Source organism: Tachypleus tridentatus, chromosome 1 (genome assembly GCF_004210375.1).
Source record: "Tachypleus tridentatus isolate NWPU-2018 chromosome 1, ASM421037v1, whole genome shotgun sequence".
NCBI classification, from domain to species: Eukaryota; Metazoa; Arthropoda; class Merostomata; order Xiphosura; family Limulidae; genus Tachypleus; species Tachypleus tridentatus.
The window spans coordinates 92846185-92870943 of NC_134825.1; the positions used below are offsets into that span (position 1 = coordinate 92846185).

General features: G+C 34.3%; 1 protein-coding gene across 1 annotated transcript; it reads right to left on the minus strand.

Moving 5' to 3' along the window:
* Positions 1–15892: 15892 nt before the first annotated feature.
* Positions 15893–23620, minus strand: LOC143255560 (sulfotransferase 1C2-like). The gene is made up of 2 exons (XM_076511399.1): positions 23492–23620; positions 15893–16977 (listed from the first exon to the last, which is right to left on the minus strand). The coding sequence occupies exon 2, from the start codon at positions 16937–16939 to the stop codon at positions 15974–15976; it is 966 nt and encodes a 321-aa protein (XP_076367514.1). The 5' UTR covers positions 16940–16977; positions 23492–23620; the 3' UTR covers positions 15893–15973.
* Between the last annotated feature and the right edge of the window lie 1139 nt (positions 23621–24759).

Genomic DNA, 24759 nt, shown 5'->3' on the forward strand with positions numbered 1-24759 from the left:
CTCGTAAAGTATTATACGCCTTGTGCTACGTGAACACCTCCATGATAATTGGGGCTTGTAAAATAGATAAAACAAAAAACTAGTAAAGAAACGAACTGGCTCACACTTAAAGTTATCAAGTCATCCCATATAACATATATGACTCTTAAAATAGCTTAATTTAGCCAATAAATATGCATTTACACTTATCTTATTCCAAACAACGGCATTACTAATGGAATGACCTGTTAGATCGAATTTTGCCTCAGATTCAGAAATTGGAAGGAGCTCCAATTTATTACATTATGGATTATGATTTCAAATAGAAGAAAATCAAATAGAGTAAAATGATAATTTAAATTTAGACATTAATTAAACGTCGAAATGTATCAAATTTATTATATTTGCCAACAAGGCTGATGTACACTGTTTTTTCATAATACAAATACATTTCAACGTATAAAGAACAATACAATTTATAATGACGTTAAATACAATTTCTGAATTATATATAAAAGTTTTACAAACTTGCAAACAATATTGAATCTTTTTCTGATCTGGACCTTTCTTGATATCATGTTGAGGGTTCATGATTAGTGAATTAATTTCGAGTTAATATAGCTCCAATTCACATAACGGAAAGCTAGCAAACTCTTCACTGATTACAAATCGAGTTATTCACTGATGAAGGTATGTAATATTTTCGTAAAGACAGTTACGTTCGATGTTAATTTGCTGAAGTCAAACAATAATGTCAGAAATCTATAAATGTTGTTGGTGAATATCTGTAGTTCTCGATTAATAAGCGTTAATCACAGTTATTGGTTTCGAAGTTTATGGTTCATTAATTGTAGCAAAACAGTAACATATACTGCGTTATTTACCTTTTATAATCGTAAGGCGATACTCTAGAAATTTCATCTAAAATAACAATACTGGTATTTACACACACAAGTAAGTTGTTGAAACTTTTTTTCCACAACTTTAATAAACAGGCAGGAATTTCACAATACGTATTTAACAGTGTAAGTTACTCACAATTCTAAATATATATTTAACTGAAACAAACAACGATATTAAAATAAATATATAACAGTAATTTGATAACACATGACATTCATATAAATAATCTTTCAGTTACAAGTGCTATGTTGTTGCCATTTTTTTTCAACAGTTGGTCGTTCAAGCTAATATCTAGAAATGCAAACAAGCCAATCATAGTGCCCACTAAAACATATAGACAGACAAACTGTTAATCGTAAAATTTATTGGTACTCATCACAGCATTATTTAATAATATTTACTATTCTTGATTTCGTAACAATATGATCTAAATTGTCTGAAATATAGATTCTGTGAATTTATACAATTTTGGGTTGTTTTATAAATTTATATTTGTTTGTATTGTCTTTTTGGGATAGATATATCTCACATACAAATTTAATATCATATAATAAAGTGGGACTGAATTCTTATGAAACAAAGTATACTAAAAATAAAGGACATTCTTTCTGATGCTTAGGCCGTCGAATAATCCAACACTTCTTGTTGAATCTTTTGATATATATTTAAAACACTTCTAGGGATGAAAACATAAATTAATTACATTGCACGTAAAAAGAATCGCCGGTTTAGCTGTCGTGCAACACAGTTTGTTATGTTACCATAATGAAAACAAAGACTTCTCTCACAGTTACTATTTGCAGTGTTTATGTACGCCACTCATAAAATTTAGGGCTTTACAAAAAAGAAATACCATTTTCGTTTATAACACGTATATAATTCTCTATGTAAAAATGCTAACTTTGTATAGTGAGATCAGGATTTCTGATATGTTTCATTTTACTTATTACTGGAAAGCTATCACCCCTGCCACTGAGTTCTAAGTGGAAATGTCCCATTCTTCACATCGTGAGGTCGAATAATCTGAGGGAAGCTACAGCTATCTTGTCTGACATCTAGAAACTGGAAACCAACACGATTGCGGATAAACAACATAAGATATCAATTTCCAAGAAACTTATAAAAACCGTAATTATCGAGAACGAATAAAACTTGGTAAATAACAAATAATTACAATTACATAAAACGTGACTAAAATCCTAAGACTTGTTTACAACTATAATTTCAAAATGCAGAATATTCATAACTGTGATATGAAGATCCAGGACAATCTTTCACCCATATATTTTTTTACATGTAATCTACCGCTTTAATTTATTTTTTATTACGTTTTTACACATATCTTGAACATCTGTTGTTTTTTTTTGTTTCAAGGTAAGAATTCAATTTCGCCAGGAAAATTACTTCAAAAGAATGTTTGTTCTCAAGTGAGAATATAACTAGGTAGGTAATTTGCTAATTATAGCTTGTATTTTTCAAGATGAGAAATTACACATTGTTGCAAAAAAGTTTGGCACTTTGTTGTATAAAATTGAGGTCTTATTAGGAATAAATGGTTCTATTTTAATGAAACAGTTGCTAAACACATTTTTCTGAAGAATACAAGAGTTGGTATGTTGATATTTGTTGTTTTTAATTTCGCGCAAAGATACTCGAGGGCTATCTGCGCTAGCCGTCCCTAATTTAGCGTTGTAAGACGAGAAAAAAGGCATCCACTCATCACCACCCACCGCCAACCCTTGGGCTACTCTTTTACTAACGAATAGTGGGAGTAAACGCAACATAATAACGCCCATATGACTGAAAGACCGAGCATATCTGGTGTGACGGGCTCAATACAAGAGACTAAACATTTTCATGAAATCACCAGAAAATACAAAATACATTGATATTAAAAAAAAACAATTTTGTCTGAATACAAAAAAATAAAAATATGAAAATTTAATTAATGTAAAGAAAACTTAAAACAATTACCTACAGTTGAAACACCATTAAAAATGTTCTTGAATATGTATAAACATTAGAGAAATTTTGGTGATCGACTTCATTTAATTACCGTATTCAACTTTTATATTTATAATTTTTCACAAAATATGAATCGTATGCTTTGACAAAGAAGCGCCAATTTTTGCAAAACTCTATTTTTGCAGTGATCATGGAGGTTAGACATTGTCTTCTATCCTTTATGACTACACAATAAGCTGTTTTATAAAACCACTTGCCGTGTTACTTACAAATATTCGTACTTCTAAAAAAGTATAATACAATAAATACTCCATGAACTGAGAAACAAACCACGGATTTGTATTTCATAATCTGTGTGAATACAGTTTACAAAACTTACATTTTAATACAGTTAATTTGTGTTGTATAAAAAGTTTTCTGTGAAGATTTCAATAATCACAATATCTGGAAAATAATTTCAACTGAAGATAAAAAAAATATAAAACTATTGACACGAATATGATCATGTGTTAAACTAAAACAAAACTTTATATGTATAGTTGATTATATGTCATAATATTTGATATTTTATTTTTTATTTTTTTTTATGTTTTGTATTAACTAAAAATTCTGTGCTAAAAGCGTTTTCGCCTGATTTAATATTTCTTCGAAGAGGTTAGATATTGTCGTCGGGAAAACTCACGTGTGAAGAATAGAGTTAGCTGGCATTCCCGCCAAGTGAGGTGAGTCGGTGTATCAACATGTTATTTGCTTATCGTGCACTAGACCAAATAAAAGACAGAATATTGTTTGCGATTTTGCAAATTTTTTGTCTATAAATAATTATTTGTAATAACTATTTGTAGCAATCGTTATTATGAATTATATTGTTTTTTAATGAATTAAAATGTTGTGTTAAGAAAGACAACAATGTGTTGGCAAATAACGTAAACTTGATTCATATTGACATTTAATTAACTTCTCCGTTCAAATTCAAATTTCCGGTTATTTGAAATCGTTTTAATAATTTCATCTGCACGCGTGTTCCAATTGCTCCTGCTCTACGTGCCTCGAAACTTCAAGTTCAAGCTTCAATCAAGACAAGTTTTTCTTATCCTTTCATCTTAGGTTTATCGAACTCTTAATGGCTTTCCTTGGATGCTTAAATGCCAACCTGATTAGCTAGTGCTCTACCCACTTAATTAGGTATTAACTTCAAAACCCTGATTCCATACATGAGTAAAAATACGAATCTCATATCTTTTTTTAACCTCTTCAAAGATATCGCTTATGCACTGCACCAATCACAGTGGCACGGCTCACCTTTGTCCGTTTTTGGAAACGACCTCTTATATATATATATACATACACTTTCTTCATGTGAATAACCAATCAAACACTCGGAATTTTCTCGTAGAGATTCCGCAGTCATGGTTTGTTTTGTTTTTGTTTGTTTTGGAATTTCGCACAAAGCTACTCGAGGGCTATCTGTGCTAGCCGTCCCTAATTTAGTAGTGTAAGACGAGAGGGAAGGCAGCTAGTCATCACCACCCACGGCCAACTCTTGGGCTACTCTTTCACCAACGAATAGTAGGATTGACCGTCACATTATAACGCCCGCACGGCTGAAAGGGCGAGCATGTTTGGCGCGACCGGGATGGAAACCCGCGACCCTCAGATTACGAGTCGCACGCCTTAACACGCTTGGCCATGCCGGGCCTCCGCAGTCATGGTTAAATGCTTGTTATTTTCAACCAATAAAATAAGGAGGTAGGCTATGTGTTTAGTCCGCTCGAATTTTCGTATCGTTTAGGACTGAAATATCGCTAAGTTCCTGAGCTTATTAAATTGCAGTGGAATTCTGCGGTATCCATATAGTAATTTATGATTTCTTGGCTATTCAACTACATATATAAAACCGAAAAATTATTTATATAGTAATTTATGATTTCTTGGCTATTCAACTAAATACATAAAACCGAAAAATTATTTCGTTCCAAGGACAAACTTATTTCTGAACAGTAAAAATCTGTGTACATATGTAATGTGTAATATATGAAATGTGATAATATCTTACAAAATACTAGTCTCCTAAAATACAACTGAGACAGCGTCACTTTGAAAAGACTAAAGGTCAAATTTATATTACTGGACACGATAAGATGGGTGCCAAGTCTTTGTAACTTCTATTTTGTTTGTAAGCCAGCACGTCTGTAAGGTCACTATAATAGAAATTTAAAGTATATTTTGTCTAAACATTTATGTTTTCATGTTATAATTTGATGCCATTGTAGAACGAAAGAAGCATGATTTATACTTCCTAAATTTTACGGTAGTTACGAGATTCATTAAATCTTCCAAACCCATACAGAGATTCGTAAGTGAAAATAACAAACAAAATATAAAGTTTTCTTATGAGATTCGTTAAATAACTATCTGGACATCATAAAGATTTTGCATGTGAAATGTGAAAATATATGATGGATAAAAGTATTTTTATTCTTGAAGTGAAAATTACTTTACATGTTGGATACTCAATTTCCATAGTATTTTTATGCAAGTTTTTATACAAATGCATTTACAATTAGTTTGTGATCAGTGCTTAATGTAAACGCAATAATCAGATGTTTAGCTTGTTTTATAGCATTTGTTTACTTTCCATACCATTATTTTTTAACTAACATAACAATACTTTGCCCTGAAACAATTCTGCATTCCTCAGTAGCTAAGATAATATCATTATTCTTTCACAGATATTCCTGAAGAATGGCCCAAAATGTGAATGTAAGATCTGCTTACCAGGAAGTAGATGATTTTAAATTACCAAAGTATTTTTTTTTCCAACTGCTTTCGAAAAGCTATCACGTATAAAGCGAGAAACGACGACATATGTATCGTCACGTTTCCAAAATGTGAAACTACTTAGACCCAACATATTGTTCATAATATTTTACACAAAGGGAAATCATATGAAAGTTTCCAAGATTTTCAGAAATATTCTCCTTTTATGGAAATGACTGGCCCGGAAACAGTTGCTCGAATGTCTCGTCCTGGAGCAATCAAAACTCATCTGCCCTTTCATTTAAATCCATATTCCCCTGAAGCAAAATACATCTATGTAGCCAGGAACCCGAAATGAGCACTGGAACGACTCTAATGTTTTGTTTATCACATACGAAGACATGAAGGCTGACAGGTGAGGTGTTATCTTAAAGATAGCCAGTTTTCTTGGTAAAAAGTACGAATACATGTTACTATGTAATGACTAATAGAAAAAATAATTTTTCAAAGAAGTACCAAATATATGAAAAAATGCGTAAATGATCATATGCATAGCTTTTTAAATGGGAAAAGTGAAGATACAGAAGAAGACCCATACATTCCCGAAGGAATCCAGCATATCAATCAATATATGAAAACCAATAATATTAAATCTCCTGAAGAGGTCAACTTTGTTCGAAAAGCAGTAGTGGGAGATTGGAAAAATCACTTTACTCCTGAACAGTCTAAGATATTAAAAGAAAAATTCCCAAGATAAAACAAAAGGAACAGATATAGCTAATCTTTAGCCTGATTTACATAACGATGTGAAAGATACAGCTATATGAAAAAATGTTTGGAAGATAGACGACCTTTCGCTTCAGAGAACAAGATATTCTTTCTTACTGCTATAGAAAGTCTTGTTTTTGGAAATGGAATATTTTAATTATTTTTCTAAGAATTTTTTTATTGTCAGAACATACTGATCACTTTATTTTTAACCTATCGTCTTCTAAGTTATTTTTTTCCAAAGAGCTAAAACGGAGCTCATAATTCTTAAAGAAATAGTACTGTACTTAACATCATATGCCTTTTTTGTCGACTTAATTTCCTGAATTTTCTTGATGAATATTGTTTTCATCACAAAATTTCAACACATATTACAAAAGTAAAAGATCTATCACTTATGTAAGGTTTGCAGTTGCAGTCTTTTAGTGAATAAATTCATGTAATTGGAAAACAACAATGTTGCGTTTTTTCTTCACTTTCACAGTTTCAAAAGTTTATTTAGAACCTAAACTTAAATGTTGCATTTTGTCGATTGAAATTTGGAATATACGAATGGACTGAATGTGGTCAGGAGAAGGTCTTCCCCGTCTCTGACTTGTGTTTATTTTCCTGGGAAAATAAACGTAAAGAAAGGAAGCATTTTATTGATGATGGAACAAACTACATGTTTTCGGTGAACCACCCACAGTCTTAAAGGACTTTACTCACTACAACCATCCTTTCTTCCCCTACGTCCCCAAACCAGAGACGACTCCGAATATGACCAAGCTTCCGCCCAGCCTAACTTAGACATTTCGTCCTTAAGACTATTTTACAATTGTTAAGATGCTTATGCTCACGCATTCTCTCTTCTTTTTTTCATCTCTTCTTAGGGTACGTTTCAGTGGGTTTTCTCGGGATGATTCCATTACCTCCCTTCTCCCCACAGCGAACCTTTTTTTATGTATAGGATTTATAGATCCCTGTTTTGAAAATGGCCGTTTCCTTAGTTAGCTAATTAATTTAATCTAAACTGAATCAGTTGTCTTGAAATGGTCGTTTACATCTCCACCAGATCCCTTTCAAAATTTGATCAAAGAATTAGCCTGTAGGGTATAATTTCATCTTTGTCCCAGGTCTTCTTTGTTTCATTGTACATGAACCAAATTGTTAGAACTATTTTAAACTTGTTTCTTTTGTTGTAGCCTAGGTACATTTCAACAACGATTATTCTTAACATATATATATAAAAGGACTTCGGTTGCAACTAATATCCTCTTCAAGATTTTGCTAAACCCAATAATTTTATCATTAATCACACCCTTTACCACGCGCGAGGTGAAGAGAAACAACAGATTCTGATCGTCTGTTGCTATATTTCAGAATTAAAGTTTGTTGGGACGTGAAAGATTTGAAAACCTAAACATCTATAGAAGAAGACAGTCCAATGTTCTATTGAAATAGTGTTCCATCATGAATAAGATAATTTCCTATGTTTAAAGATCTTTATTAACGTAGATTTCTGTTTATCAAAACAATAGATTATTGTGCATTTCAATCTGTGTTACACTATTCATGTTTCAGGGTAAGGCATAAGTTCACCGTTGATTTACGTTATCAATTACAATCGTTTTTACGATGTGTCAGATGTCAAAATAAAGCATGTTATCTTCTTTAAAATCACCATGAACCGACTACAATCAAAGGATGGATTCTTGATTGCCTTAATGTGTGTGTTTTCTTATACTAAAGTCACATCGGGCTATCTGCTGAGCCCACAGAGGGAATCGAAACCTTGATTTTAGCGGTATAAATCCGGAGACATACCGCTGTACAAGCGGGGGGCGACTGACTTAGTTACAGGTAAAAAAGAGAAACAAAATGCGCTTCCTACTTTGTTTCCGTGTGTGTATTATAAGAATAGAACATTATTTCTGCTGTTGTGATTTCGCAGCAACTACTGTGGCTTCTATAATTTATATTTTCAAGCATATTAAAACAGGCTTTTAGTCGTTCTGACAACATTAGCTGAGTACGATTAATTTCACTTAATTAAATATTTATAAGCAAATCTGGATATTGTTTTTTCAATTTGTAGAAGCCACCAAACTGGAAATACTTCGACTGCGTATCTGTGATGTTTGACAAAGTTTCTGTAAAGTTAAACATTACACATGTCGCACGAAAATCAAAATTATGTGTACATGCTGTTTAATTATTTTTTCTGTAGGCAGTATACTTCAAACAATGTTCTCGTTAATATTTTCAGTTCATGTATGGGATGAATTAATTACCTGAAAGAGTGAAGTAATTTTGCATGTAAACATCAGTACATTTCATTGCATTTTAACTTTAATGATTGACTTTCGTTTCTATATTGTATTATGAAATGTATAAAAAACAAAATTTTATTTTCTTTGTTTCTGATCGAATAAAAAGCTACACAATTGGTTATTTGTACTGTGCTCCTCAAGGGTTTCAAAACCTGGCTGTTGACGTTATAAGTCTCAGAGAGATTAAACATTGAATAATAATAATGAAACTATTTAATATCAAGTTACTTTACCACTATGTTGCTATCTAATTAAACTGTGAACGGTAACGTTATACAAAAATACTTACGAATAACTGAATGAGACACGAGTCACATTGAGGTAGTTTTTTCAGTATCTATTCTGTATGTTGAAGATGCTTTGCTGTTAATAAATTCAGCATGACATAGAATTGAAAATCAGTTGTTTACAGATGAAACACGGTAGAATGCATTTATGTATACACCTATAATCACGTCCCTCGTACAGCGGTAAGTCGGCGGATTTACAACGCTACAATCAGGGGTTCGTTTCCGCTCGGTGGACTCAGTAGATAGCCCAATGTGGCTTTGCCATAAGAAAAATACAAAAACACATACTCTTCAAAATAGACTTTCTAACATAACGTCGATTAATAAGCTGCTAGTATCTCATTGAAATATATGTTTTGTCGAAACAACAAATCAACAGTGTGTAAAACCACAGTTTTTTTTATTTTCGTTCCATATATCTAAATCTTTTGTGTGTGTTAGGCTATCTGTTGAGTCTACCGAGGTGAATCGAACCTTGATTTTAGTCTTGTAAATCCGTAAACTTACCGTAGGACAAATCTTTTATGTAAAAAAAAATACATGTGTAGAGTTTCCAGAGAATTGGGATAGTTTCTTTCAAATGTATTAAAAGCGCTTTAGAAGTTGTTAGGGTTGGTGTTTTGAATAAATACAAAAAATAACACCTCATAGTTTACTTCGAACTATTTCTTTAAGTAAAATATATGTATATGCAAAGCTGGAGTGGCTGGAACGACTGATAGTTTGGATTTACTGGAGATTCATACAGAACATAACGATTACTTATATTGTGCATGCTTTGGGGGTTGGAAATCTTGTACATTGATACTCTGCAGTTATCTCTCAGGAATTTAAAAGAGTGAAACTCTGTTCTTAAGAAAATAAAAATATTTTATTTCATTATAATAACTAAACATTTATGGACACAACTGTAGCTTGTAGAGGCAGAATGAATTATAATATCTACAGGGCATAATTAGTTTTTCACTTTCCAGAACTGTGACCTGTTTCAACTTCTGACTTCTGGCTGAATGTTCGACAAATGAAAATAATGATTATTTAATTTTTCTCGAGAAATTTGTTCAAAATAATTATTTTATTAACATATCTTCAAAAATTAATTGCATTATAATAAGAAAATATACAAAAAAATGTGTTTTTTCTAGTATTCTACGAAAAACCACATATTTTGCGAATATCTTATCAAAACCATTAAGTGTTCTTGATTAGAATTTGGACTTCGTAAATTTTGAACTTATGTTCAGATCTGCTGCTTTATAAAGCAAAAATGATGTACTTTTACATTAGGACGCTACTCCTCTTTCCAAACTAACTACCTTGGCAGTAATTTACGTCTTATATCTATAAGATTTAGTATTGTTTATAAAATATTTGTATACAAATTATTATTTGTACTAAATATTTGCAATAACAGTTATTATAAATTGCCATATTGTTTATACATTAAAATATATATTTGTGTTAACAAAGAAAATTGAGTATATCAGTCAAGATGAAACTTTGTAGAAAGGACGGCAACTGCCTGTTAAAGAGATACAATTGTAGAAAGTCTTCCGCATTTCGAAACGTTCTCCTCTACTCTTGTGTCTCCACAACAAGCAGTTGCCGTTCATTTTACAAAGTTTCATCATTAATACTCTTTATCAAAGAATATCACAGTTGTTGGCAAATATCATAAGTTTGATATATTTCGATATTTAATTAAGTTCCAAATTCTATTTACAATTTAAGTCAGTTCAAATAGGAGACTCGTCCGAGATACATTATATTACTTGACATAGGGCAGAGAAGATGGACGACAAAGGCAGTTGACCTGAATTTGTAAAAACGATGCAAAGCCACTTATGTTCAACAAAGTAATCAATAAACTTTTTATGATCAGGGTCACGGAGTGGCTGGGATCTTTAAATCTAACTCCCTTTGAATATTCTGTGTAGAGAAATGAGAGTACCTTAAGGAAGTTGATCGTGGCCGTGGCTTGAAATTGATGGGAACATGTGATGCTCGCATGAAGGTGAGGTGACTTCATGCACGGCGTTACTTGACTGGGTGTGGAGACAAGGTTAAATATAATATATGATAACCAGATATTTGAACATAATGTCGAAAATTCCGAATGTATATATATTACAATTCCTGGAATACCCGGTGGTCGTTGCTCCGTCTGTTATAAAACTTCTTGCAGGTTATCTTTAAAAAATCGACATTTTCATTGGATAATTAAAAGCGCGCCAAATGTGAGCAGGCTAAACAATATTCTAAACCAGATGTAATTACCGACATGACATCTATATTTACTTCTGAAACTGAGCAATATTTTGGTTTCTCCTGTAATGCAAGGCATGGCGAAGTGGTTCAGGCGCTCATTCATAATTCGAGGGCCGCGGATTCGAATCCTTATCGCACCAGACATGCTCATTCCTTCCGACGTGGTGGGTTTATAATGTGACACTATCCCATTAATCTTTGGTAAAAGAGTAGCCCAAGAGTTGGCGGAGGGAAGTGACAACTAACTCCCTTTCCTCTGGTCTTACTCTGCTTAGTTAGGGACTACTAGCCCAGATAGCTCTCGCGTAGGTTAACACGAAATTAAAAAACGAAAAATTTACCTCTAAAAAATTCTTCGAACCTCTTGCCCTCTCCACAAATTTAAACCATACCACATTAATGGGTCCGGCATGGCCAAGCGTGTTAAGGCGTGCGACTCGTAATCTGAGGGTCGCGGGTTCGCATCCCGGTCGCGCCAAACATGCTCGCACTTTCAGCCGTGAGGGCGTTATAATGTGACGGTCAATCCCACTATTCGTTGGTAAAAAGAGTAGCCCAAGAGTTGGAGGTGGGTGGTGATGAGTAGCTGCCTTTCCTCTAGTCTGGCACTGCTTAATTAGGGACGGCTAGCACAGATAGCCCTCGAGTAGCTTTGTGCGAAATTCAAAAACAAACAAATCAACTACTTTAATAACGTCATTTATGACCAGATAGGTGAAACTCAAGCTTGGTGTAAATGGTAGTAAGTTATGTTATCAGGAATGCAAGTGGCCAAAATTTATTGTGTTGCTTTGCACTGTTGCCGTCCCTAATTTTTAAATACTAGACCAGAGAGAGAGAGAGATCGTATTACTTCTTGGACTATCTCATTTGATCGCTACCCGTTATTCTTATGAAGCATCTACAACCATGAGTGTATTTTTGCAGTCAACGGGTCGCAAACCATAAACCCACTATTTTACAGTGTAAGCACGACAACAAAGGATATATGGAAGTCAACTAAACCAAAAGTAAAGCACCATGTTTATATACATATTATTTATTGAGTTACTCAGTTTCTATTAGAAGTTATTATGAAGATTGAAATTTTCAGTAAATTCACTCAGTCTGTGCGTCTGTCTTTTTCTCGGGTACGTTTAGACTAATCTCTATGTTGATCATTTTTCTATTCTTTGATAATGTGTCGCTTTTCGTTTTTTTCTGTGCAACCTTTGACCTTTCGGTTGTTGCATTTTCAACCTTCTTCACACCGTATTAGTTAGTTTTTTGCAGCGATTTCGAAAAAAAAAAAACAATCTCTATGCGACTCTTCTTTTCCTGAGAAACAAAGTCTTCGCAAGCTTTTGTTTATTTACACCCTCTGGTCGTTTTTATTATTTCCCAAGAATCTGTAGATGGCTGTTTCGAATTTATTTGTAGTTTTAATGTAGAATCAGGATTACTATGATGTAATTCTTTCGTAATTAACCGTTTTAGTTTGTTAGTCGATAGCCATCAATTGTAGCCTGTTTAAATATAATAATTCCAGTGTTGTTATAGTGACCCAGTAGTAATCTGTTGGTTTTATTTTGAAGTTCAGCATAGATCAACACACTGAACTATGCCCGACACAGATATCGAATCCGGTTTATAATACTGTATATCCCCAAACATACCGATGTGCCACTAGAAGAGGGGTTACCATAAAGTAAACAATCCGTTAGATAGACTTGTTATTTCTTTAGCAGAAGAACATGTTGTAGAGCAGAAAACGAGTACTTATGATATATCGTTGAAAGATTTGTATCACTTCAACCCGAACAAAAACAGCATTCAGGAAGTTGAGACACTAAATGGGACTCCATCATGGGATATACAAAAATCCGAAAAATAAACGTGAGACTAAGTTCCGGATCAACAAGAACGCGGTTTTTTTTGTTCAAAATAGCACATTTCATTTGAAAATGATCTAAGGGAAAAAATACAATAAGAGAAAAACCATAAAAGTGATCTAAACTAGACAGGAACATAATATCATTCGAATCATATATATTTCTGGAACAGACGCAGTTGCTTCAAAACAGTGAAGAAAACTTTAGTGATATAAGATACCATTTTTTTAAAGTAAATATCCTTTAATTTTTAAAATATCTACGTTAATCTCAAAGGGTAAGCAATCGTATGTTTATAAATAAAAACCAGAAAATGACTGAAAATATTAGTTGTATTTGAAAGTGGTTGCATCTCCATAGTTTGTATCATCGCTGACACAAAGTGTGTTAGTGTGCACAAACGATTCTCCATATTATATTTTGCTTTTGTGAAATATATATTAGTTAATAGAAAAAAATTCGATTTTAATCTCTCTCAAAGATTTTGTCTTTATACAGTGTTATGAAAATCTTAAGGCCAATGAACATAAAGAAAACATATACATTTTGCGTTGTTAGACTCGAGCACTTATTTTAGTAGAGCTTCGAAAGATGAAAATAAGAAAATAGAGAATAAAGAAAAACTTTTTTTAGCATTTGATAGAGAAAATGTGAACACTATGAAATTAGCCTAAATACTAGCTGGTCAAAAGTTTAAGACCATACTGAAATGAAACGTTAATCGGTAAATACATAACGAAATTTGGTCGTTTGTATTCAAGCATTAACGTTGTCAACATCTCCCACTGACATCTCTCGTGTTACATAAACATGGCAAAGACTTTTTCAAACAGAGTTTGAACGTGGCAGAATTGTCGAGCAAGGTCTCTCTCAATGTGACATCGCTGGTGAGGTTCGACGTAATAAAACTGGTGATGCAAATTTCTTAAAAGAGAGATACGGAACGAGAATTTTAAGTAGTCAGCCCAAGAAAACGTCTTTGGCGTGAGCAGGAGAATTCGACGGGTTGTCCGGCAAAACACCAGTTGATCGTCGAACCAGACCCTTACGAACGTAGAATGCAGCTCAAGAACAATAAGACGGCATTTACGAGAGAAAGGCTTTAATAACCGCAAACACCTTTAAACAGTGATGTCGATAAAACCCACTTGTAGAGAAATATATATGCGAAAACGGCTATGTAAAATATTTTCTCAACCCAAACGAGCCGTTTTTGCATATAAACATATTTAAAGGCCACGCCTCCTACCACACTACGAAACAGCTTGGTTAAATTTCGCTGAGAAGCACCAAACATGGGATGTACAAAAGTGGACGAAGGTTTTTTCTCTGATGAGAAAAATTAATCTGGATAGTCCAGATGGCTTCCAACGTTACTGGCATTATAAGTATATCCCACCGGAGACATTTTCTACATGATACATTGGAGGGGGTTCCATCATGATCTGGGGTGCTTTCTCCTTCCATGGAACAATGGAGCTTCAGGTTGTACAGGGGCGTCAAACAGCAGCTGCATTAGCATGTTGGAGAGAGCATCCTTATTGACTGAAGGCTCTCGCTTGTGCAGAAATGACTGGATCTTTCAGCAGGAAAACGTTGCAATCCACAATGTGCGCAAAACAAAGAACTTTTTCATGGCGAATAAAGTATTCGTTTGGATCATCCAGCATGTTCACCCGAACAGCACCCCATTGAAAATGTTTGGGGGCTAATGGCAAGGAAAGTCTATAGAAATGGACGTCAATTCCAATCAGTGCATGATCTTCGTGAAGCCATCTTCACCACTTGGATTAACATTCCAGCCAGCCTTTTGCAAACGCTTATATGCAAGTACTCCTTGAAATGTGTCTTCATTCTTACTGCATCAATTATCATAAACTGTCGGTTGTTTATTGCTGATTCACAGCTAGATTAGTTTTCTCACTCCTGTTGAGTGTTCTTTGATGTGTGTTTAATATTTAGTAGTTTTAGGCCAGGAAAAAAGTTCCAGTATTTACTTCCCGAAACAGTTAAAATTACGATAATACACTTTTTAGATTTGTTAATCAGTTTTATGTTTCTTGCATCACATTATAAAACCGCATATAAACAAATTTTTTTGAAAGCTTAGACAGTTAAAAATAATAATCTATTAAGGAGTAATATAAGGTAAAACGAGATTCAGTGAACAACGCTTTAAATATATACTTTAAGTAAAATTGTTAGAGTGTAGCATTACGGATTGTAAGTTGTTCTTATTTGGTTGATCTTCAGTGTTTTCTTAACCAGCTAGTAAACTTTATAGAACTTAGATTACCATGTCTGCGATATTCCAGCTTGTTTTATGAACCCTGGTATTCAAAAAACTGCCTTGCTTGCACTAGATATGACAAATTTAGTGTATTTTAATTTACTCCAACATAATCTTTGCTTTTCGTAAGTTATGGTCTTTTCTCTACGTTAAACAAAAAATGAACAGTTACATGCGAAATATTACGAGAAAATATTAAAATTATTAACTTTACATAATATCTTTAAATAATTTTGAAAAAATATTTAATGATATTAAATGAAAGAGACAGCTATTCTTACAGAATGATAACAATATAAATAAAATGTGAAACGGTAAGATATTTTACGTGTATAAAATTAGCTTAATTAGATTTTTTAATATTTGATCTTTATTTTTCTGTTACTTTCAAAGCAGTTTCAAGAAATGTTTTTTATTCCATTTACAAATTTAAGTTGCTACTGTCACAAAAAAATCAAAGGACCAGTAAAAAATAACACAAAAAGGTTAAGCTTTCAAGTATTAGTTTTTACTCTAATTTAAGCTAAGTACAACTTAATTTTGACATTCATTCCGTACATTGTATCGTCAAATCTGATTTTTCGCAACAAAAAACTCTGGCCACAACTGATCAATGTCAGTTCCTTGAATTTTTTGGCAAAACTTTGCCATGAGTTGTTGTGATTGTGCTGGAGAAAAGTGTTCTTTCCAGTCACCGACAATACCTTTCCTTACTATTTTGATTTCTGACTTTGGATTAAATTCAATGTTTTTCATAAATTTTAGGATGTATTTTAATCCTTCAGGAAGATTCGGATCATTTATTTGATCGTCGTTGGGATTCAATCCGAAAAAATTTCCAAAATTCTTATTAACAGAGTTCTTCATGTTCTCCACATTAGTCTGACGAATAATTCTCTCCATTAGATTATCATCCTCAAGTAATATGCGTTCGTACTCCTGATTTAGAAATTTAGCTATTTTTAAAACAGCCGCTTGTGTGTCAGCCTTCATGTTTTCGTAGACGAGAAATAATACGTTTGGATCGTTTCGGTGCTCATACCAAGACAAAAGATGGTCAAAGTAATCCCCAAAATCCGTTTGGCCGTTTATAAAAATCTCAAAATATTCATCAAATGTCCCCTCTGGAAACTGATAGAACGGAAACTCCTTTGTGTGATGGTAAAAAGATACACAACAATCAAAGGGATTTCTGGCCACGTAGATGTACTTGGCCTGGGGCGAGTAAGGTTGAAGACTAAAAGGAAGGTGAGTTTTAATTGCTCCGGGACGAGGCATGGTTTCTACTAAACCAGGCCCTGTAATTTCAAGGAAAGGACTAAGCTTTTGAAATTCTTCATAAGTTTCTGGTGGAATTCCCCTTTTAAGAATGTTGATTACGATATGCTGTGTCCACGTTGTTCCACACTTGGGAAAAGTTACGATGAATATATCATCGTTTCGCGGTTTATAAGAAAGGGCTTTACGAAATGTGTCTGGTGAAAAAGCTTTAGCAATCCTGAAGCCATCGACAAGTTGATAGCTGGGAGTCATACTTCCTTGTGTTATAAAATATTGAACAATGTTGTTAGCTGAAAGATTGCAAAACAAAATACATATAGTTATTCAGATTTTTGTGTAGCATTTATTTTTTGAATATATTATTTTATAATTGATACTAGACACCGTCGGAAGTTGGATGAAACTCCTAATTACAGATTGAGGAAAATCATAAATTATTGTACGTTTTACAAATAAGCCATTCATTACGAACACGAATATATTGAATTCATTTAATATAAAACATACATTTAAATGAGAGTGTGGGTCTGATGCAATTATTATCAGTAAATGACATAAAATTCTTTAATATGCCTACTGGTCAATTTTCAATTGTATAAATGAGGGTTATTTTTGCAAAACATTACATTCGTGAAGTTGACACATTGATATACAATAAAACATTTAGAATGCATGAGATTGGAAGTTGTCACATTTTTTAGAATTACGGTCATTTTCCAATTTCATATCGATCTGGTTGTACTTCAAAAAGGAATCATAAAAATGGTACTTCATAGCTTTTACGTGATTCAGGGCAAGAGAATTGGTGTTCAATTCGGCAGTGAACACAGAAATTGTAGAGGGGATTCTGTGTGCAACAACCGAATCACGGCAAACAATAGCAGAGCCAACAGAACCATCCTTCCATTCCAATTTCTACAGATAATTCGAAAGATGTTCGGCAAATACATCTTGGTGGGATGAGCTGATCTGTGGATACCGCTATATCATCCAAAGATAGACCAAATTTATCTAAATACACCCGGACATGAAGACTAAAAGGAACAGTAGCAGACTCTCTATTATGTAGAAATGTGGCTCACCATGGAAGGAAAACATAACCCCATGTGGGATGCTGTGGTAGAGATCGAAGTTTTGAAGCATACATGAAAGATAGGTGCAAACGACAAAGGTGCAGCGGGGGTTCATAGGACTCTGTGTACGTACTCTGGACTGAAGAAATGTGGAAGGCTGCTGTGCAGAGCCGAAGCCCCTGATGTTGAACAAGGTTCATCACTTTCAAGGCTTGATGTGTAGAATAAAAGTCAACTTACGGTTAAATATAAGCTCCAGAAACTTTGCCTCATGGACCACGGAAAACATAGCTTTACTAATACAGAGTTAAAGATCAGGGTGAATACCACGTTGACGGCAAAAGTTCATGCAAACTATTTTGGAGAGGGAAAGTTTGAAACAATTTGCTCTTGACAACGTCAGTGAATGATGGAGAGCTGTCTGTAGCTGCCGCTCAATATACCTTTTATTTGGCGACTAACTCGTGATGTGAAAGTCATCGACAAAGAGACCATTTGCAACTGTAGGTGTAGTTGTTCACTGACGCCATTAATCTTTATAATGAAAAGTGTGATACTCAAGACACAGCCCTGAAGGACTCCAAATTTATGTGGGAAAGAATGGGAAAGTTTCGAACCCTCACAAACTGCAATCGCCGATTCATTAAAAAATGTTTAATAAAAATCGGTAAATTGCCACACAATTCATACGAATTGAGGTCTTCCAAGATACCATTTCTCTACGTTATATTATAAGCTTTCTCAAGGTAAAAAATAGAGAAACAAACGTTTTCGTTTGAGAAAGGTTTCCCTGATTGATGTTTCAAGTCAAATCAGGTTGTCCATGGTGGAACGCTCTCTTCGAAACCTACACTGAGTGGGTGAGAGGAGGTTGTTTGATTCGAGGAACTAAACAAGACGAGCATTAATCATCGCCTCTAAGGTCTTACAACGAAAGCTCGTCAAATCAATTAGACGGTAGTTCAAAGGAATCTTTTGTGATCCTTCCCAGGTTTGTAAAAAAGGAAGTACAAAGCATGGCCCATGCCAAAAGCATGGGAAAACATTCTCCTAGAAGAGATGGTTAAAAACAATCAGAAGAATATTAGGTCCGACTAACGTACTGCCATACCAATGAAGAACAAGACTAAATTCCACCAATGTAAGGGATGATTATAGTCATAGAGACGATCAGATGAAATGAAAGAGGCGATCGTTCTACCCATATTTTATCATAGAAGATATGGCATGAAGCAGAAGTGCTAGATACCTGAGAATTGGTGGTAGAAAAAATTCTAGAAGCGTATTTAATTCAAGATTCTTTTTGGCTTTGACGTCTGACCTGCCAAGCATTTGCACGGGTCTGATGAAATGCGATGCAGTTTAAAAGTGTGGGATATCGACGAAAAGTATCCCATGCTTGTTTTTGAGCTTTTCTTGTCATGTGGCTGGCAGAAACCCACCAAGAACGAGGATACTGTCGGAAATGTGTCGAGGTTTTAGGAATAAGTTGAATACCTCCCTGGACAATACAGGCAGTTACTGCTGCCACACAGTCATCTATCGATGGCTTACACACGATGGAGAGATCAAGTTCTATGAGAGTGGTGAAAGAAGGCTAGTTAGCCTGGTCTAACTTCCATCGAGCCACGCGGGTCGGATGGCATCGACCACGGCCAGTCTCTCTCAAAATGATTAGAAAAACATCACTGTCTTGTGGATTATTGTCAACTCTCCAAGAAAAGTAAGTGAAAAGTGAATGGAAACAGATAGAAAGATCTTTAGCAGTAAAAGTCACAATAGGTGCATGAAAATAAGTATAAGAACCAGTACTAAAGAGAGACAGGTTATGATTTAAAAGCATGACCCACCCTATCAATATTAACACCACCCAAAGGGGATTATGGTAATTAATATCCCCCGACAGGTAAAAGGGGAATGGTGACTGCCAATTATATCAGTCTAACTGATTCTAGATCTCTTCTGGAGGCAGGTAGAGAGAACAAATAGTGGTGGTACGACCCAAGGAAACATGGATGGCTACAGCCTCCAAGGGTGACTGTAAGAAGAGACACACTGGGTAGTAAAAATAAATCACATCCTTAATGTCATCGAAATTTGATCGAAAACTTCGACATTTCCATTGGATCAGTGTGGCAAGAGCTATTTATGGGGAAAAGAATGTGGCGGTGAAAACGACTGTTTGCGACCACGTTTTTTCGTAAAATGACGAAGATCTATCAACCTCCATGAATCCTGCCATGAATCGAGTATCTGTGGAGGAAGATTCCAATGATTGAGGGCGTGAACAAATGGTTGATTTACTTTTAGGGGCTGCAGAAAAGAATGGACCGGAGGAAACATTTGAACCTGAAGGAAGTGAAACTGAGCAGTCACTGGAAGGAGTGGTAGAGACACAGATCGTAGTAGACATAGATGCATCAACTAGTTAAATTATGGAGGGCACAAGATTCTCAACATGTTTTGCAAACAACTCTGTTGGAGTCACGGAAAGATCTGTTTGTACTCCCACTATGGTAGTGGAATGGAGTGCAGCAGCATATATCCAAGACAGAGCTGGGGACAATAATTTCCGAGCCTCTAATTAGGTGATATTATCAACAACCCTTTAAGCATTGTACCTATTTCTTGCTCTAAATTAGAAGAACAGCGTGATTCTATGTTGCACTTGTAAGCGTTGTGGCCTTTACTACCAGAACGAACTCATACCAAAGAACAACAACATGACGTTTTTGAACGACCAAACCGCTGGTACTTGAAGCATCAGAGAGGGCTGACGGTATAAGAAAGACAAACGAGTTAATTTTCTTAATTATTTTAATAGCATTGATAATTTTATTAAATTTAATTGTGAAATTGAGACAAATGGTTGTTTACTTTCCAGATCAGTTAACCTGATTTGACAGTAGCAGGAGAATGAGGTATTTTTAAAGTTAATATCAGAATATTTGTAGGGTCCATAGGGTCTTTACGGGTGAAGATTCGGCGTATGGTAGTAGTACCTTGGCTAGAGACACCAGCGTGGATTTTGGACTCGGGAATGTTCTTTTAATCCCTTTCAAATATAAGTCTTCTGGAATAATTCAAAGTCGCATGGGGATTGACCTCAATGTGTATAACCCCAATGACTTTTGATTTTAAGAGGAGTTTGGTATATTGTGGTCACCAATGCGCAACATCTTTACTGACTTTGGGGAGCCAGCAAGTATCTCTATTCTCTTCTGAATGAAAAATGGAGACATCTAACCCAATGATTTTTCAGATAAGGAATGAGAATCAGAAATCGAGGTGTAGAATCTGGCTGTAATATTGACTGTACAACAGAGTCGTCCGTGTGTGGTCGTTTTTTCCAATTCTTTTATTTATTTTGTTAGAAAGAGGGATATCCATAGCAAAGAAGCTACATTTCAGTGCCTCTGACCACACCAACCATGGATCCCTGCTAAGGGACGAATTACATGCCAAACTAGGACACTGCAGCAACACCAGTGTTTCGTGAGCACCATACCCAAACACAACCATTAGATACAATGTCCAAAACACCTGTTGAGAATATCCAAAACTGGTACTTTGTTGACTCTAACCCAAGTGGACCAACCGAATGACCCAAGGGGGCCACTCCAAGGCCACCCATATTCAGGAATTCAAGGCCAAAGCGGTGTTTTAGGGCTGGTCCCCTTAAACACCAGGACATTCTCCTCCACTTCATGGATCACCATGCACGGCAAACACGTTGATGGGTGTTTAGATCACAGAGGAGGTAAACTGAAAGAACAGAACCTTCCCTGAGAGTTCCCCTCACGACGTACAGGAATCCACACCGACGGGTGGCGGTATGGTAAAGACAAGCTAGTTAATTTTGCTAATTACATTAATAGCATTGAAAATTCTATCAGATTTACTTATGAAATTGAGACAAATGGTTGTTTACCATTTTAGATCTTTTAGTGAGTAGAATGAGGATAAATTGAAAACTATTGTAAACATCTCTCTGTAATCTTTATATTACATCGAAAATTTTGTTACACCTAAATCTAAAAAAAACTGGTGTTTTTATTCTTATGTGGACAGGATGCTAAAATGATGTTGAAAACAGGAAGATATTAACAATGAGTCATTATTAATTAAACACAAAGTAGTATAAAAAATGTTTTAATCCTGCTGTTTTGAAAGAGCTGTCAAAAACAGTGCTATAAGTATTATGTTAAATCAAGTAAACAATAAAAATAATGCTATAGTGAAAAAAATTAAAAGACAAATAAATATTTTTCTGCGATAACTAGAGATAGCCAATTTATTAATAGATTTAAAGATAAAATTTATTTCAAGGAAGAATTTCATATATATAAAATCATGTGAATGTAAACTAGCTTCCATATGAAAAACAAGAACAAATTTAAAATTCAGAATGAATGAGCATAAAAGTAATTTTAAATGCAAAAATATTACTGTTTCATGTTTAGAAAGACATGTCAGTGATACTAAGCACAAAGTTCAATAGGAAGAACTTTTTTCAGCACAACCTGTGAATTTAATTAGTATGAATATACGTAAATGTATTGACACAACTGAATGAAGAAAAATAACTTTAAATTATTGAATATGGATGATGAATCTTATGGAAATCTGATCAGTAAACAGCGTGAGTTGAGTTTCTATAATATGTAAATTGGTGATGTAATAAGTGTATAAAATAGGGTTATTTACGGAATATATTACGGTCCTGAAGATGACCTTCATATACATCGAAACATATGAAGTGTATCAGACTCTTTCATTGATTCATCGGGGTTTTACTGATTTTTGTCCTGGACAGTAAGTTATTTTATTATAATTTTGAGACTAAAAACTGTGTAATTCTTAGATTTGTGTATAAAATAGTTTTTATGTGATTTTTAAAAAATGTTTAATTTTTCAAAGCAAATTTGAAATGGTGGTGTGTTTTCATTAGTAAGTTAGAATAACTATTGTCACCACCACATCGATAAATATCAGTCACTGGAAAATCGACGACAGTAAAACAGATTTATGATTTCAGACACTTCACTATGGTTGCGTCAAGTTTGAAATGATCACTTTTAAAATTAACTAATACATGGTGGCTCGTAAGTCCCTACCAATCCATATATCTTATGCATCCAGTGTATGTGTGGTGTCCCTCCTTCTCGCTGCATAATATTATGCGACGCCATGTTCTGCGAGACATTTTTCTCAACATAGCAGGGTTATTGTTCCAAATGCCGCGGTAACAGCTGCCTTCTACTCATCTTTACTATTATAACGTTGTTTAAACAGAATGTGGATGGGTAGGGACTTACGGGCCACCCTTCACATTTAATTTAAGCAGATTACTATTCACTTCTAAACATCTACAAATATAATTGTTAATGAATTATGAGCATAGTGAAATTATAAAGCTAAATAAATATCAACAGAACTTTATCACTAAATAAATAAAAAACACACAAACATATTTGAGAGTGTTATATGTACATATATATAACGGCTTAACTTTTAAATAATATGAAACTAGATTAAACGCTTAAGTAAATCTAACCAATATTATACAAAATTAATGTCAAATGTGATTACACACAGAAATACGAACAATCTATTGTAGGCCTTTTTTAATAGGTTAATAAGAGTACTTATAGAATTCTTTCAAACTAAATTTAGTTTACGAGAACTACAATGTAAATTTAAACGTAAAGAAATTAAAATCTTTAGAAACCTCTCAGGAAAAACTTCTGTTAAGAATTCTTGTTGTTAAGCTTCGTTTCTTCCAAGAGCCTGTCTTCACTTCGACGAACTTCAACTGAACTTTGTATCATGGACAACATTCTAATGTTTTAAGTGGTATATATTGGCTGATAGTGATATTGAATTTCGGTGAAAATGTCCAATCATCTCAATGATAAAGAGGTCACGTGATACTGTATGTATCAAATAGTTATGCGTGATTCATCACTCTAGAAAACGCGTTTCTACTGCTCCAGAGTCCAATGCAGTCGACGCTTAGCATTGTGTGCAGCTGCTTGGCCATGGAAACCCATTTCATGTAGCGCTCGACGAGCAGTTATTATGCTAACGTTGCTTATAGATGCAGTTTGCAACTCTGTAGCGAATGTTGCAACTGTGAACAGACGATTTTTACGCGCTTCAGCACTCGGCAGTCATACTCGGTAGCTTGTGTGGCCTACCGCTTCGTGGCTGAGCTGTTGTTGCTACTAGACGTTTCTACTAAACAATAACAGTATTTACAGCTGACCGGGTCAGCTATAGCAGGGCAGAGATTTGACGAGTTAACTTGTTAGAAAGGTTGCATCCTATGACAGTGCCACGTTGAAAGTCACTGAGTTCTTCAGCACGACCCATTCTACTGCTAATGTTTGTCCACGGAGATTTCACGGCTGTATGCTTAATTTTATGCATCTGTTAGCAGTGGGTGTGGATGAAATAGCCAAACACACTAACTGAAAGGGGTGTCCACATTCTTTGGCCACGTAGTGTGTATCGCGACTATAAATGATAACATAGGGAAAAAAGTGCAACAAAACTAAGATTGTAACAGACTTACTGTTATACGTTTATTTTAATATCTGCGTCTGTTTAAGTTTAATTCGTGAGACATTCATTGTTGGATGTGCATTGCGCAAGTCCCACTTGTTCTCGAGAATAGTTTACAAATTTAGAACAACAATACCATATATTGTGAACTATAAATGCAAAGTTTTGATTTTTTTACACATAATCATTAAAACCTTTTATGTGTAATTGTTTTACACGTGTTAATAATTTTAAGCTTCTTTATCTTTAGTTCATAAATGTTATTTATTTTCTAAAAATTATGACTACTGAAATGATCACACAAACACAAATTGGCTATATTAAAGTTCCAGGTTTTATCAATTGAATTACACAGTTTATGCAACACAGATAAGTTGTTTGTTTCTCAGTTCATATTTATTGTATTACATTGTTTAACCAATACAAATATTT

Coding starts and splice junctions, on each gene's coding strand:
- LOC143255560 (XM_076511399.1), bottom strand. CDS start 16,939: ATGACTCCCAGCTATCAACTTGTCGATGGCTTCAGGATTGCTAAAGCT.